Source organism: Eubalaena glacialis, chromosome 1 (assembly GCF_028564815.1).
Source record: "Eubalaena glacialis isolate mEubGla1 chromosome 1, mEubGla1.1.hap2.+ XY, whole genome shotgun sequence".
NCBI lineage: Eukaryota > Metazoa > Chordata > Mammalia > Artiodactyla > Balaenidae > Eubalaena > Eubalaena glacialis.
In genome coordinates, this window is record NC_083716.1 from 63,494,698 (window position 1) to 63,510,707 (window position 16,010).

At 53.4% G+C, this 16,010-nt stretch overlaps 1 protein-coding gene across 1 annotated transcript in view; it reads right to left on the reverse strand.

Moving 5' to 3' along the window:
* The window catches only part of CDH23 (cadherin related 23), a 428,638-nt gene that overhangs the window by 384,048 nt on the left and 28,580 nt on the right, over window positions 1-16,010 (reverse strand). The window contains exons 2-3 of the mRNA XM_061181180.1: window positions 8,088-8,159; window positions 1,719-1,796 (exon numbers count right to left, since the gene is read on the reverse strand). Of these exons, the coding sequence (XP_061037163.1) occupies window positions 1,719-1,796; window positions 8,088-8,154 (145 nt within the window). The 5' untranslated portion in view covers window positions 8,155-8,159. The remainder of the gene's footprint in view (window positions 1-1,718; window positions 1,797-8,087; window positions 8,160-16,010) is intronic.

Here is a 16,010-nt window from a genome sequence, read left to right on the forward strand (position 1 = left end):
GTCGAATTCCTCTTTGAATCCACAGCACCCAGGCCTGGCACAGGGGGCACCCCATCTATATCTGATAAACTGATGAATGAACTGGAAAAAGCAGAACCCCTAGTGGTGATAAATGCTGCTAACATTCATCTTTTACAGATCCACAGGCACTGGGCACCTCTCTGCTGGCTCCGTGCCAGTCCCACGCCAGGTCTGGGCCTGCGGAGGAGCCAGGAAGAATCTAGGAGCCCACAAACACCACCCCCTGACCCAACTCAGAAGGGAGGAACCAGCTCAGCAGGGTCCCCAAGGGACTGCCGGCCATCCTCTCCACCCCTCAGAAGGTGAGCTAAGCCTCTGGAAGAACATTCCAGAGAGGCAATCTGCCTCCTTCCTGGACACTTCAAACACCCAGATGCCCAAACACCAATCCCCAAATCCAGCCTCACAATGCTGATGCGTGGGGCTGCTAATCGTCAAAAGAGTGGCCACTTTCTACACAGTGGGTCCCCACAGCCCTAGACACAGAGTGTCACTGGGCCATGGGGACAATCCCCACAATAGTCAGAACACCTGCTGTGCCCAGCACCTACCCACAACAAAAGGAAGAGTGGAAGGAAAGACCTCTGCAGGGGGCTTCTCGTGTGCCCCTGCAAACAGCAGGGGAGAGTCTGGGGCCCACTAAGGCTCCCCTCTTCAAGCAGAGATATTCTTTGAAGGATTTTGCATCTATGTTTGGTTTTACATATATGAAAGAGTGCTTTAAATGACCTATTAGTTAAGTATCTTCACAGCCCTCCCCTCTCCAAGCCATCCTGCTTCATTTTCAAGTATAAGTGATGCTCCAGAAAGATGCACCATGCTGGCTGCTGATGCGTGCTGCTTCTGGCGCACAGCCCCACCCTGATACCCATGAAGCAGGCAGACCTGAGTGTAAGAAGCCCCAGATTACAAGCACTTTCTCTAAAATGACACAGACAAGAATGAGAGGACATAAGAGGGACTGCTGGTGGAGGTGAGTGGCACCTCCTGGCGTTGTTTTCCTGCGTGCTCACAAGAGCTAGTGCCTTCCCATCAGCACAGCTGCAAGATGGGTTTGTTCAATTCAACCCCATTTCCTAAGAAGCTTCAGGGTCCCTAGAGCTGAGCTAAGGCCATGGGGCTATGCGTGCCGACCTCCAGCTGCAGGTGTAGGAGCCAGGCCCTCGGGAGGGGCTCGTGAGGATAGACCTGGGTGATGAGGTGACTCAAGCTGGGGGCGGGTGGTGAGAAGCAGGCACCAGGATGCTTGTGATCACTTCCTAGATAATTTTTTTCTAATGACAAAAAAACAGGCATACTCAGTGCAGAAAACTCAGTAATCACAGAAAAGTACAAAAGGCTACAAAACAAACTCTACAAGAGCTTTCATCTTCAAATTTTCACAAGGAAGAGGAACGAGGCATTTTGTAGGACAAAATTAGTGCAGAAGTGAAAGTCAAGCCACTTGGGCTCAATGTGATAAACTCTTTGACACTGAGAACTCCTCTCTTTTGGAATAGGCCACCACAGGAAGTAGTGAGTGTCCCATCCCTGGAGGCAACCAAGCAGAGGCCACACGAACACCCATCAGGGACCCCATGGAAGAGTTTCCAATAACAGGGGGAAGATCAGCTCAATCTCTAAGATCCCTTTCACTTGTGGGAAAGGAGCCCACCTCACGCCACCCAGCCTGCCCACCAGCCCTTGTGCCAACTCACCCACAGGCGTATCCTCGCTGATCAGCAGGTACGTATCAAAGAAGTGGTTGGTGAAGAAGGGCAGTCGGTTCACCTGGCCTGGAAGTTAGAGGACAAGAGCATCAGTCAAGTACCCTTGTGCCAGCTCCATGCGTTCTGCAAGGGGCACAGAGTAGGGGCTCCAGTGGGCACTGAACCTGCATCCAGTGCTGCAGCCACCTTTCCAGGACCTTGGCAGCTCGCTGTTCTGCCTCGAGGCAAATGGGGAGTAACGCCAGTAGGCAGGCAGAAGGCTGTCAAGTCGTTCGGTCAGTGAGGCCACGAGCCACGTGTGGCTATTGAGACCTGGTCCACACTAGGATGTGCTGAAGTGTAAAATACACACAGGATTTTGAAGATGTTGTACAAAAAAGTGGGTGTGAAATATCTCATTCGTCTTTTATATTGATGACGCGGAAATAAGATTGTAGCTATACTGGATTAAGTCAAATACATTATTAAAATGAGTTTCACCTGTTTCTGTTCTAATGCGCCTCTTAGAAAATGTAAGACCACACATGTGGCTCATGTTGTATTTCTACTGGGCCTCCCAGCTGTAGATAGACTGGGAGCTTGGCAAGGACAAGGGCTGTCTGCTGTGTTACATGCTGCAACCCTGGTGCCCAGACAGGACTTGGCACTTAGAAGGCCCTCAGCAGCTATTTGTTGTGTGAAGGAATGGCCAGCTGATGCCATGTGATTAATAACAATAATAACAACAACAACAATAATAATAGCTGCCATCTATGGAACCCTCCTCTGTACCAGCCGCTTATACCATCTCCATCAATCCTCAGGGTCCAACATGTGCTGTCACATCCGCATTTTACTATTGAGGAAAATGAGGCTTTGAGGGGGTAACTAGTAACTTGCCCAGGGTCACACAGCTAGTAAGGGTGGCATGGGCCGTACTGGAACCCAGACCTGGAAGCCTGTGCAGGTAACCCTGTACCACTCTGTGACAGCCTCAGGTTGGGGGCTGGCTCTGGAAGGGGACAGCGTGATACCGTCATGGGCTGAGGAATTTCACATCTATGAAGAGTCCTCCATATCACAAGTCCCCCACACAAAGCCTCCCCAAGGCTGGCTTCCTCTGTCCCCTGAGCAACCCCCCAGAGGCCTTCAGTAGTGTGGTATAATATGAAATATATTTGGTCTCTGCCCCCAGTTCCTGGCACAGAGCTTCAAAACTCCTTGGAATTTCCAGAGTGATAGGAGGGTCTTTTGTGATCCATAAGGAGCCCGCTTGACCACACCCAAGTTTATGCCAATGAGGTGATTTATTTTTTATCTTTAAATTTTTAAAAAAATTTTTATTGAAGTATAGTTAATTTATAATGTGTTAATTTCTGGTGTACAGCAAAGTGATTCAGTTATACATACATATAAATATCTTATTTTTCATATTCTTTTCCACTATATATAGTTTATTAAAAGATATTAAACATAGCTCCCTGTGCTCTACAGTAGGACCTTGTTTATTTTATATATAGTAGTTTGTATCTGCTAATCCCAAACTCCTAATTCCCCACCCTCTTCTTTCCCCTTTGGTAACCATAAGTTTGTTTTCTATGTCCATGAGTCTGTTTCCGTTTTGTAAATAAGTTCATTTGTGTCATATTTTAGATTCCACATATAAGCAATACCATTGATATTTGTCTTTCTTTGTTTGACTTACTTCACTTAGTATGATAATCTCTAGGTCTATCCATGTAGCTGCAAATGGCATTATTTCATTCTTTTTTATGGCTGAGTAGTACCCCATTGCGTATACATGCCACATCTTCTTTACGCATTCATATGTTGATAGACATTTAGGTTGCTTCCATGTCTTGGCTATTGTAAATAGTGCTGCTACGAACACTGGGGTGCATGTATCTTTTCAAATTAGAGTTTTCTCTGGATATATGCCCAGGAGTGGGATTGCTGGATCATATGGTAACTCTATTTTTAGTTTTTTAAGGAACCTCCATACTGTTCTTCATAGTAGCTGCACCAATTCACATTCCCACCAACAGGGTAGGAGGGTTCCCTTTTTCCCAGTGAGGAGACTTAGAGTGGGGCCTCTACAGAGAGCCTCAGGAAGGGGCTGATCACCGGAAAGACCAAGTGATTAGATGGGGAACTTTCAGCCCACCTCCAACCTCTAGGGAGGGGAGGGGAGCTGGAGATTCCCAATATTTGATGAGTTCCCAAGTTGGTGAACACATCCATGTGCTGGGAGGATGGCACACCTGGAGAGGCATGGAAGCTCCACCCGACCCCACCCCCGCATAGCTTGTCCTATGCATCTCTTCCATCTGGCTGTTCCTGAGTTGTATCCTTTATATTCAACTAGTAAATGTAAGTAAAGTATTTCCCTGAGTTCTCTGAGTCATTCTAGCTAACTGAACCTGAGAAAGGGTAGTAGGAAGCCCTGATTTATAGCCAGTTGGTCAGAAGTACAGGTGGTCTGGGACTCACCACTAGCATCTAAAGTAGAGCTGAACCCTTAAATCTGTGGAATCTGGCACTAACTCTGGGTAGATAGCATCAGAATTGAATTGAATTGTTGGACACACAGTCGGTGTCTGGAGAGTTGGAGAACTGGTTGTTGTATTGGAAAACATCCCAGAAGGAGGCAAATGAGGGCACTTCCCCCTCTGCCCCTACCAACCAGGGATGGGGGGCTGGTCGGTCTCACATGGGGCCGACATCGTGTAGCACACACGTAAGCAGCTCCTGCTGGGTGTTCCAGGGGCCCTGAACATGGGTGGGCTGCAGCCCTCTCCTCCCTCATTTCTGCTGACCTGGCTCCCTCAGAGCTTGGGCCAGGCTCAAGAACACAGAGGCTAGTACTTCCCTCATTGCTGGAGACCTCCTAGTGGGGAGCAGGCAGAACTAATGGAATCTCCACCCCCACCCCCTCTGCTCAGGCACCCAAGCTGATGTCATTTCTGGTTCTGCAAGCACTGTAGCCTCTCTCTCCCCTCCTGGCCAGGACTGCTGGCCCTTTTGCCTTCACTTGCCAAATTCCTATTTATCCTTCAAGTTTTGCCTTAGATGTCCCTTCTTCCAGGACGCCCTCCCTGACCACCACAACTACACATATGCACTCGCCAACACCCTTCCACCCTCTCATATGAGGAACCTGGAGCTCCTTGCACACACAAGAGCCTCAGAAGGAGGCCAGTGGTCAAGGGCTTCACCTTTGTTTGTAGTCTCTCTGTGCCTCTTTCTAGTCATATGACCTCCCCATGCCTCAGTTTACTCAGGTGTAAAATAGCGATAACAATAGGACTTACTTCTTGGCTGTGTTGAGGACTAAATGAGATTACATACATAAAGCACTTAGCGCTGTGCTCCCGCACACAGCAAGCACTCGATAAATGGTAGCTATTATTAATATTGGTATTAATGACAGTGCTGCCTGCTCAGCCAGAGGGGGAGGCTTTGGATCCCTGCTGGGGGCCTTGAGCTCCCTTACAGAAAGCAGCTGAGCCAGGGTAGAAGGCTCAGGGGTGACCAGGGAATTCGGCATGGGCTCAGGCTGGGGCAGTGGGAAGGAAACCAGCCAGAAAAAACGTCACCTGCAGCAGCATCGTTCGTTTTCAAATTTTGTTTTACAGGACCTGCCAATAATCAGCCACCGAGAGCTCTGCACAGGCGGCTGGGCAGAGCCTCGGGGACGTACGACGCCTGCCACATACCAAGCAGGACCATGATCTGGGAACAGGCTCCCACCCTAGGAAGCCCAGTGGCCTTGGGCTGCCAGTGGGGACTGGGAGGGTGATGGGAGGGTGGGAAAGGGGGGTGCCCACAGTTTTCGCTTGTTCTCTTAAAAGACACTTTTAAGGCATGAAGGCTGTGTCCTCCAGAGGCAAACTGCTGCCTCAGGAGCTGTGAGGCCTCCGGCCAAGTGGGAACGTGAGTGCCCGTGCGAGGGGAGGGGACAACGGGCGACTTCTGTGAAGGAACGAGAGTCCAGCTGCCCGCACCCACGATGCACGCCTCTGTCCCCGCCCCACACATGCTCATTCCCTGCTTTGGCACCTGCTGTTTGTTCTGCCCTGGACGCCTTCTCCCCGCATCCCTGGCCCACTCACGCTTACCCTGCCCTACAAAGTAGATGCGGGTCCACCAGCTTTAAATATTTATTTCAAACACCCAAACAAGAATCAAGCTTTTAACCACCACAGGCCTGAGAGGAGAAGGGGAGAGGGGGAGGATCACAGAGAAGGCAGATTCGAGCTGCGGTGCTGGATGACAGGCCTTCCACACGCGGCGAGGAAGGGAAAGATCCCGGAAGGAAGCAAAGCTAGGCAGATGTGGAGGAGCGGAGCCGTCAAGGCACGCGATGTGGGAAGGACAAGGCATCCACCAGACCAGGAAGCACAGACTTCACTCAGAACCGTGGGATGGGACAGGGGATTCCTCTCAGGGCTTGAAGGACCCTGGCAAGTGGCAGAGCCCGGACTGGAACCAGGAAAGCCCGAGCCCAGCCCAGGCCCACCTGCCCAGGCCCCTGAAGGCACAGTGGTTCTCACTGCGGTCCATGCTGGGCACAGCCCTAGACCCCGCCCCCAACTCATGACAGGGAAGGTGCACAGGACAGGGAGCACAGAGCAGCGACCAGGGGTGAGGCCTTGTATGCCCTGCCACTCGCTGCTGTGTGGCCTGGGCAAATCGCTCTACCTCTCTGGCCACCATTTCCCAGCCTCAAGATGATGACAAAAAGCCCTCACTGCCCTCTCACCCTGCCTCCCTGCCAGAGGTGTCCTGTGCACAGCATCACTGTTATGATGGCTGCTGCAATTTGGATGCATGAGCCGCCTTTGATCTAGAGAGCTCAAGGGGAGACTGCACCTCTTCTAGGAAGGCAGCCAAACTGTTAGCACCTGTTTTATTTCTTTTTAACGGGGAGGGCGGGGGAGGGCATGAGTGCCCAAGGTCACAGAGTCCCTGAGGAGTCCGAGGACACCAACAAGCAAACCCAGAGGGTCAGAGCTGAGGGTCTCAGGTGCCCCTCACTGAGCCCTCCCCGAATGGGGCAGAGAGGAGCGGGAGGACAGAGACCTGGATCGAGGCCTCGCTGGGCCCTGCGCTGTACGACCCTGGGCCAGCTGCTTCTCCAGGTGTCAAGTTTCTCCTTCGTAAAGTGGGCCAGGAGGGGAAAGAGGGTCTGAGACCCCTTCTGGCTCTGCCCCTGAGAGTCTTTGAGGCTGTGCCATAATCCTGCGCTGCTTGGATGGGAGTGAGCTCCCCATCACAGGGGCATTCCAGCAGAGATCCCTCCCAGCATGGAAGCCAGGAGAGGGGACCTTCAAGGGACTCTCGGGCAGCAGGATGCCAGCAGCAGTCCACCAAGCATGAAGCTCTGGTTTCCTCCAGAGGCTCCCGGCTCCCTGGAGTGAAAGAAGGAGCCGACGCCCCTCAGGAATATGTTTGCCTGTGTCGCCAGGCACGCTCTGCCCATAGCTCTTCCCTGAGGACACCCTGGTCCCGCGGGACACCGAGCCAGCTGTGCCTGCTGTCCTGGCCTTCCTTCGTGCAGACCAGAGCTGATTTGCTTCCGCTGTCCAGGAGAGGCAAATGCCCAGGCCTCTCCTGGCCTCCTCCGTGGGCACTAAAGCTGGCACTGACCTGGCTGCTGCAAGGCCAGGGGAAGGAGGGCTGGCCCTCCCTGCAGAGAAGAAAGACTTCTGGCAGCCACACCCTCGCTCAGGCTATTCCCTCCTCCAGGATTCCCTTCTTCCCTCTCCCACCTTTAAAACGACTTCTCAGTCTTCAGAGCCCAGATGAAACATCTCCCTTCTGGCTGGGTCTCTCCTGTGCCCACAAGTTCAATTAATCTTTTCTTCTGATGGGCTTCTCTGGAGCTCTGTACATCCTTTATTACCACTTTATCCACCCTGCTTAGAGCAATCCTATCTGTGTCTTTCTCCCTGGTGAGCCCCTGAGCGCCCGAGAATGTCATTTCTTCCATACCCCCAGAGTTGGACACAGTAGGGCACACAGTGTCACACAGTAGGTGCTCAAAAGACAACTGTGAAACGGACTAGAACTGGGGCCAGTCCCCGCATCCCAGAAGAAGGACAGTTCACGGTCATAGATGCCTCCCCTTAGAGCTCAAGTATTTCTCAAGGCTCCTCCCCTTCCCTCATGTGTCCCAGGCCCTGGGGATGGCTGGTATTTTCAGCCCTGTGAGGGCTGCAGAAGCAACTGAGGCCCAGAAAGGGGAGTGAGTGCCCAGTCACACACACACAGCAAGGCAGGGTCTTCAGAGTCCCAGAGCACAAACGCCAACCACACACCGTCCAGCCCGGCCTCCCATGCTCGCTGCGGGGAGAGAAGGAGGAGGATTGAACTTACCACAGCATCCAGAGATCAGCACAGAAAGCCAGACCACGAGGCAGCTGGAAGCGACGTGGCACCTCATGGCTCCTGGGGACAAAAGGAGGGGAGGGTGAGAAACGTCCTATTGGAGCGCCTGCTCTTGCAGGCTGTGCAGCACTGCCTCACCCCTGCAGCTCGGGGAGAATTGGGCCTGAGAAGGGAGGAGAGAGAATCAGTGCAGACCGGGGGCGGGGGAAGAAGAGAGGGTCTGTACCCTGGGGTTCTGTCATCGTCCAGTGCTAAGAGTGGTGTGGCACGACTGGGCTGAGGGCAGGGGCAACATTCCCCTCTGTGCCCTCGTAGGCGCCGACTGCACGGCTTGTGGGCAGGGCTCAGGGGGCACAGGGACAGGTTTGTGACACACGCGGGGCTCAGTGGGCAGAGGGAGGGGCTGCTGCCTCTATCCTCCAGGACAGCATCCCCCGAGAGCGGCGGAACCTGGTTAGTGGGGACAGAGTTAAGAAGTGGGTGCTGAGCGGGAAGACAGGGGTCTCAGAGCGGGTCGGCAGCCCCCCCCCAGCCAAAGTGCCCAATGAACATGTCTTTTCCTGTTTTTATATCTGCAGTATCATCTCATAACCTTGGATATGAAAGGAGCCACCAGGCCATGGTGTCCAAAGAGGCACAGAGAAGGGAGGTAACCTGACCAGGGACCCCCAGCAAGTCTGTGGAAAGCTGGAGCCAGACTTTTCTCTCTAGCTAAGCTCTAGAGAGAGCTGGGGTCCAGCTGCCAGAGGCTCAGCAAAGCAAGCTCCCATCTCTAAGTGTAGTGGGGTGGGGGTAGGGGGTGGGCGGTGGGAGGGCTGCACCTTCCCATCACGGCTGTGGCCTGCTCGGCCCCATTACAGCAGGGCCACGGCCCTCTGGTTCCTTCTTACGCCTGCAGCGGCTCCAGAGCAGGCCTCCCTGGAGACCAGCAGTGACACCGGGAGGGTCCCACGCTCCTCAGCTGGGGATCCCTGCCTTCCGCTGAACAGTCAGCCCTGTTAACGCTGTCTCACCTCCGTGTCTCAGCTCACAGCCCACTCACCTCTGCATCCCCACGGCCTAGCCAAGGGCCCACACATCCTCCTTCAGGGAGCACCTACTGTGCACCTCGCCTGGGAGACATTATCCTCCCCGGTTCACAAGGTGGGGTCTGAAGGCCGAGAGCCATTAAACAATTTGCTCAGAGACCCCCAACTAGTGAGTGGTGGGGTCAGCATCTGGACCCAAGTTGACACACCACCTCCCTCATCAATAAATGATCAGGAAAGCCTTGGGGAGGAGAAGGGAGCTGAAGAAAAGGGTTTTGTGGAGAGACTTCACATCTCTGCAAGACCTCGGGGCACGGGCTTCAGAAAGGGCCCAGGGCTCAGATCTCTTGGTTCCGGACCTGGAGCCGACTCCCTCTCCCAGCCCCGTGCCAAGTGGAGGATGGATCCTGTCCCACACCACACACAATGGTCCGCGGTGCCCTCGTATTTTCCTTGAATACTGTACTGAAAATGTTCTAATTACCAAGTATGAAACAGTGATGTGGGAAATAAAAGATTCTAAGATGTTGTCACGTAATAAAAGACAAATGCCCATCATATCCCTGTATTTCCACCCCCTTGCGTTTCCAGAGGTCAGCAGCCTATCACACAGGCAGGCAGGGCATATAAATGAGGAGACCCCAGTGGTGGGAATGATGGCCATTTGGAGGCCACACACTCTGTCCAAAAGCAGCAGCTGCTTATGTATTTCAGCCAAGAGGGAATGTGGGCGCAGTGTGCCCAGAGCTTCTGATTTTTCTCAATGAAAAGCTGGAAATTTGGCTTTTACTATGAATTCAATTTTTAAATGTTGGCAAATAATTCCATTTTCATGAGCCAAACATGACCTGTCTGATGGCCAGAGTGGGCAGATTGGGCCTGGCGTGCACCCTGCGAGGCCCTTCTCCACACCCAAGCAGATATGTTCACATTACAAATGTGTACGAGTGGAGTGGCTGCTGTTTCTCTTTAGCACGATGAAGTCACCCTCTACACAAAAGAAACTCACTTTCCTCATGTCATAAGAATTCACAGACAACCCTCCAGGTCAACACTGCCACATCCACTTCCTCCATTTTCAGAGCTAGATAACAGTTCATGGTATGGATGTTTCGTCATGGAGACAAACATCCCCTATTGTTGCGTATCTGAGTGTTTCCAGGTTCTTGCCACACAGGCAATGTCACCGTGGACATCTCTCTGCATGTAACTGTGTTGGGACTTTGCTCTCAATCTTGGTTCTCCAACAGTAGCATTAATGAGCCAATTAAATACAACACAGAGCACGTATGGAAACTTCTCTTAGACACTGTCATATTACCTTCTGTAAAGACTGTGGCAATTCCCACTCCATCTAGAAGTGTATGAGAGGGCCTCTGTGCCCACCTGGAAGTGATCCCTCTTTTAAATGGCTGCCAATTGGAAGCATGAAAAATGGAATGGCCTTGTTGTTTTAATTTGCATTTCCCTAACTACCAGTGAGGTTGAGCATGACGCCTTTTTCTAAATGTTCAAACCACTTTCCATCTGTTATCTTGCATTAGCCTACCATATGCTACAAAGAAGCTAGCCAGCATCACAAGCATTATCCCTGATTTACAAGTGGAGAAACCGAGGCACAGAGCAATTAAGTGACACTCTGACATCTCATAGTGAGTGAGTGACTTTTAAAAAAAATCTCCAGCCCTCTGCCTTTGGAAACCAGCTGTTATGAGAATTAAACAACATCTGCTAAGAAGATCATCCACAAATAGCTGGGAGTGCACACCATTCTGCTGGGTGTTGCAGGAAGTTTGCAGCGGAAGAAAGGAAGGAAGAAAATGAACACTTACTAGGCAACTCCCACAAGCCTGGGATTTTCACAGGTATGACTTTATTCAATCTTCCCAAATATCTCTAAAATGTAGATATTATTGTCCCCATTTTACAGATGAGGAAATTAAGGCTCAGAGAGGTCACTTAGGATTGGACCTGAGTCCCACGCTATTTCCATCACACCATGCTGCTGTCCACCCCCACCCTGCCCACCCCGTTTCCTAATCTATGAAAGGGGAAGGCATGGCCCCTCCCTCAAGGAGGACAATACACAACACAATAGACAGAGGATGAATGTGACACAAAGAAGTGAGCATGTGTGCACAACACACACGAGTGCATGATGCATCTCACTTTCCATGAGCTGGCTCCGGCTCTGACGCTGCTGGGCACACTGTCCCCATCCTCTCTCCTTAAATGTCTGTTTCCCCTTCAGAGGCACTCACACTGCCTCAGTGCCCCCCTTCTGTCAGTCAAGGGCAGCCAGACACAGCCCTCACTTGACAGGATTGGCAGAGGCCACCTCTGGAGCATCCAACAGCAGGGACAATCTTTGTTCCATCCTGACACTCCATCCTTGCCTTGGGGCAAGGCGGCACAGACGCTAGGTCAAGGGGACACAGGCTCCAAAGGGTGAAGCAGAGTAGGCAGGACAAAGTGGGTCCATCCTACTACTGGGTTTTCCCAGAGATCCCAGATCTTGTTCTTCCTCTGGTCCCTTTGGCCAAGAGGAGGAAAGCAAGTTCCAGAGAGAACAGAGGCTAGTGGCAATGGGAAGAGGCCCCTGGGCCCCAACCTCCAGGCCAGGTGTTGCGATACACGCTGCCTTTGTCTGCCGGCATTCCCTAGGTGCTGGGGCTGCAGCGAGCGGCATGGGTCCCCCGGAATTGCCTGACCTCGCTCCGCCCTGTGAAACAGCTGTTCCCCCAGCCTACGGCCTTCCCACCTCCCGGCCAGCAGAGCTGCATGGCCTTCTCTACCATGCGAGGCTGTGCCACCCTCAGGATTCAGCCTGAGCTCCCTCTGACCCTCACCTGTCCCCACTGGACCAGGAAACGTAGACACACACCCTTCTGTGCTGGGCTTCCTGTCCGGCCTGGGATAAGTGCCAGAGACCTGTCCCAGAGGTACAAGCAGGGTTAGAGCCGGCTGTCCCAAAACCCATTCTCACAGGAAGCTTTCCAGAAATCTCTCGAACATACCCACTGCCAAGAAGACCCAAAGCCAGGACCCAAAGCCCTCAGGCTGCCAACCTCCAACATCCGTTTTCATGCCAAGCCCTGAACCAGGCACTGTGGGAGGATACAGGGCCATGAGAATGGCTGGCAATGCATGTGAGGTATCAAAAAGCAACAGCGCCTGTCACTGCCCAGGGCCATGCAAAGAGAGAACTCCTGAGCCTTCTAGGGGAGCTGAGATGTGAGCTGCACAGAGTTCAAGGATGCCTACTGCTAACACTTACTGAGCACATAGTACATGCCAGCCACCGTGGTGTGTAGTGTGTCCTACATGCTGGGGCTTGGAGAGGTTAAACAACTTGCCCAAGGTCACACAGCCAGTAAGTGCTCAAGCCCAAGGTCTCCCAGCCTCAGCCCCAACCCTTGCTGAGCTCAGACATGTGCCCCAGGGCAGGCCCACACTGAGGGCCTGGTGGAAAGGCCCTGGGCAGGACCCTGCATCTACTCAGAGGCTATTAAGCCAGACCTGGGTGAGAATACAACATGCTCCACAGCCACAGTATACAGGAGCCAGCAGCAAGGCCGAGTGCGTGTGCCAGAAGAAGAGGTACAACTAGGGCTGGGGAGCAGGCTCCTGTTTAGTCTGCCCTTCCACGCTGGCATCTGACAGGCATTGCCCCGGAACCAGTACCAATAAGACAATGCACATACCATCAGGGGTGACCAAGTCCTCCCTCCGCACCCCCCATGCCTCCTCCAGCACCATCCCCTAGAGGTTAACACCTTTGTCCCTGGAGGGAGCAGACTACAGAATTTCCCAGATTCAAGGCAGCAACCCTGCCCACACTGGCCTTCACCTTGTCCTGTCATCAGCCCATAAAGACCTGCTGCTCGTGGAGGCCTGGGCTGAGGGCCAGCAGGGGAGGCTCTGGCAGGTGGCACAGTTACAGCATCCCAGGACTCACCCCCACATAGGAATCACCTCCCCCCCAAATAAAATCAAAGCCTCCACCTATACCTGAGAGAGCTTATGAGCTACACGGAGAGGTGTGGCCCCATTGCACATGTCTGCCCCGACATCACCTGCTGTGGGCCAGGCACTGCGCTAGACAGCGGCCTAGAGAAGAGAACAGGCTGAAGACCTGGTGGAGGGGGAGCTGGCATGCCTAAGGGAGCCCAACACAGAGAGTCGGTGAACAAGTTCTACAGTGTGTTCGGGATGGTAAGTGCTAAGGAAGGAAGGAAGGAGCGGGGCAAGAGGTCTGAGTACCACTGAAGGTGATATATGAACAAACACATGAGGAAGCAAGAGAACGAGCCATGTGGTTATCTGGGAGAAACGCCTTCTGGACAGAGGCAACAGCCTTTGCAAAGGCCCTGAGGCAAGATGTGCTAGCACGCCTGAGGAACGGCGAGGAGGCCAGTGTGGCTGAAGCGGGGTGCACCGTGGGGAGAGCTGTAAGAGGTGAGGGCAGAGAACAATGGGACCACCGTGGGCACCTTGTCAACCACGGACATGAGTAAACTGGGAGTCGTGGTCTTCAGACAGCCAAGAGGGATGAGAGTGACTCAAGGTTTAAAGGAGCACTCTGGCTGCAGAGTTGAGGACTCAGAGTAGGAGGCAAGGGCAGATACGGGCAGACAGGTGTGGAGGCTACCACAGTGATGCAAGCCAGAGATGCTGGGGGCTCCAGCAGGGTAGGGGTAGCGGGTGTGAGATCTGGCAGATTCTGGGCATTTTCAGAGTACAGCTGAGAGGGTTTCTTGCTGGAGAGGATATCGCTGTGCTAGAAAGAACCGAGCAGAGGGCTTTGGCCCAGGCACCTGGAAGGATGGAGTTGCGGTTAACCAGGACAGGGGAAGGCTGCGGGTGGGACCAGCTGAGGCGCAAGATCAGAAGCTCAGGTTGGGGCACAGTGAGTTTGGAATGGTTGCTGACAGCCAAGCAGCAATGCTGGACGGGGCAGGAGGACACCCTCAACTAGAGTTCAGGCCTGAGGTGGGGCTAGAGATGTAAATGCGGGCGTCATCAGCACTTGAAGCCACCAGAGGGACGAGATCACCAGGGCTCCCACACCCTCAAGCTGAGGCAACTTGGCTGAGAATCAATCAATATCTGAAATTTGTATGAAGAGCCTGAAGATGTGTACACCCTCGTGGCCCAGCAATTCCACATCCAGAACTTTAGCTGAGGAAATCATCATGGCCGTGCATGGATACTCAGCCACAGAACATTCACTGCTGTGTTATTTATGACAGCAGAACAGCCCAGACAGCTAAGGGGGACTGGTTCAGTTGTGGGATGTCCACAGGAAGCGCTCAGAGGATTGTGTACGGCTGTGTACATGTGTGGGGGGGGGGCACACGTACAGGACTGTTACATGAAACAGTGGTTTCATCTGGTGAGTTTATGGCTGATTTTATATTCTTCTATATACGATTTTCATTTTCCTCATTTTCTATAATAAACACTCAATGTTTTAACAATCAGAGACCTAGCTTGTGTCCACCCTACCAAAACGTTGCCAGCAGCCTGTGAACAGACAGACAACTCTGATTAGAAAGTTCCTTTCTATGCTCTGCTGAGGCCCGCGGTCCTAGGTCTGAACGCCAGAGGAGACCCTCGGAGCTGGGCAGGTCCTCAGGTTAACCGCACCCCTCTGCAGCTGCTCAGACCCTTCTAGGGACAGGAGTTCTCTCCCTCCCGGGAAGTGGGTCCCAGTTCTGAGGCCCTGCCTCTCTGCCCTGCCAGCCCAGCCAGGCTACCTTCCCACACCGCGGGGAGGAGGTCCGATGAGGCCCATCATCAGGAGGACTTCCCCCTGCTCCGCCCGCGGAGACGCATTAGCAACAGAGTGGCTAAAGCCGAGGCCTTGGAGACCAGGCCCAGGTCTGAAGCTTGGCCCTCTCTGAGGGCTCTTGTCTCCCCAGGTGGGGGGTCAGGGGGAGGACCTGAAATTTAAAAGTAAAACGAGTGCCCGAATGTACTCATCCGCTCTCTCACATCTGCAAACTGGGCTCTGTGAACTGCTGCAGGGGGGCCCCTGGCCCAATCTTGGAGGGCCCCTCCTTCCTGCCCCCCCCCCCTTTCCCCAGGCTGGAGGGAGCCAGGTTCCTCGCAAACCCCTCCCAATCCGCAGGGGTTTCATCAAATGCCTTTGCGCCAAACCCGAGATGAAGCCCATCGCAGCCTGGCTTCCTGGACAGGCGAGAAAGCGTGCTCCTCGTTGCTGCGGAGCAAGGCACTCTCTCCTCTTCCGGGAAACCAGCCCACTCCGGGCTCAGCTCCCGGGCAGGCCCTCCTGTCACCGTCTCCCACCTCTCCCCGCAGCCCAGGCAGGAGACGCAGGGCCAGAGGGTGCACTCAGCGTGCCGAGAGGCAGTGCTTTCCGTCCCAGCAGGCAAGGGGACAGGAAGAGGGACAGAGCAGTGGGGGAGGGAAAGGGCAGGAGGGGACACCTGAGCATTTCAGCTTCTCAGGAATGAGAGATTTTCACAGCAGGGTGCCACGATTTCGTTTGAACTGCTATGAATTCCCATAAAATCAGACGCACTCAACTTTGACTAGAAATACAGAAATACACTGCAGAAATCAAAGACAATTTGGGGATTATTCACCACCACTACACACAGAGATGTTTGTGCGTGCAAGGAGATGCCTGCAGGCACACCGTTAGGGCCACTGATGGCCACGCTTCAAAGCCCACACCATCCAGGCCACTGTCTGGGGAGGCTGCTAGGATGGAAGGGCACTTACAGGGACCCTACTTGGAAGGAGGGAAAAGACCACCCTGTGGCCATTATATTCTTGTGCCCTTCCCTGGGTCCCTCCCCAAAGCTCCCACTGAGTGAACCGGGGGCAGGTGAGCCAAGCAGGACTGAGAGGGGCA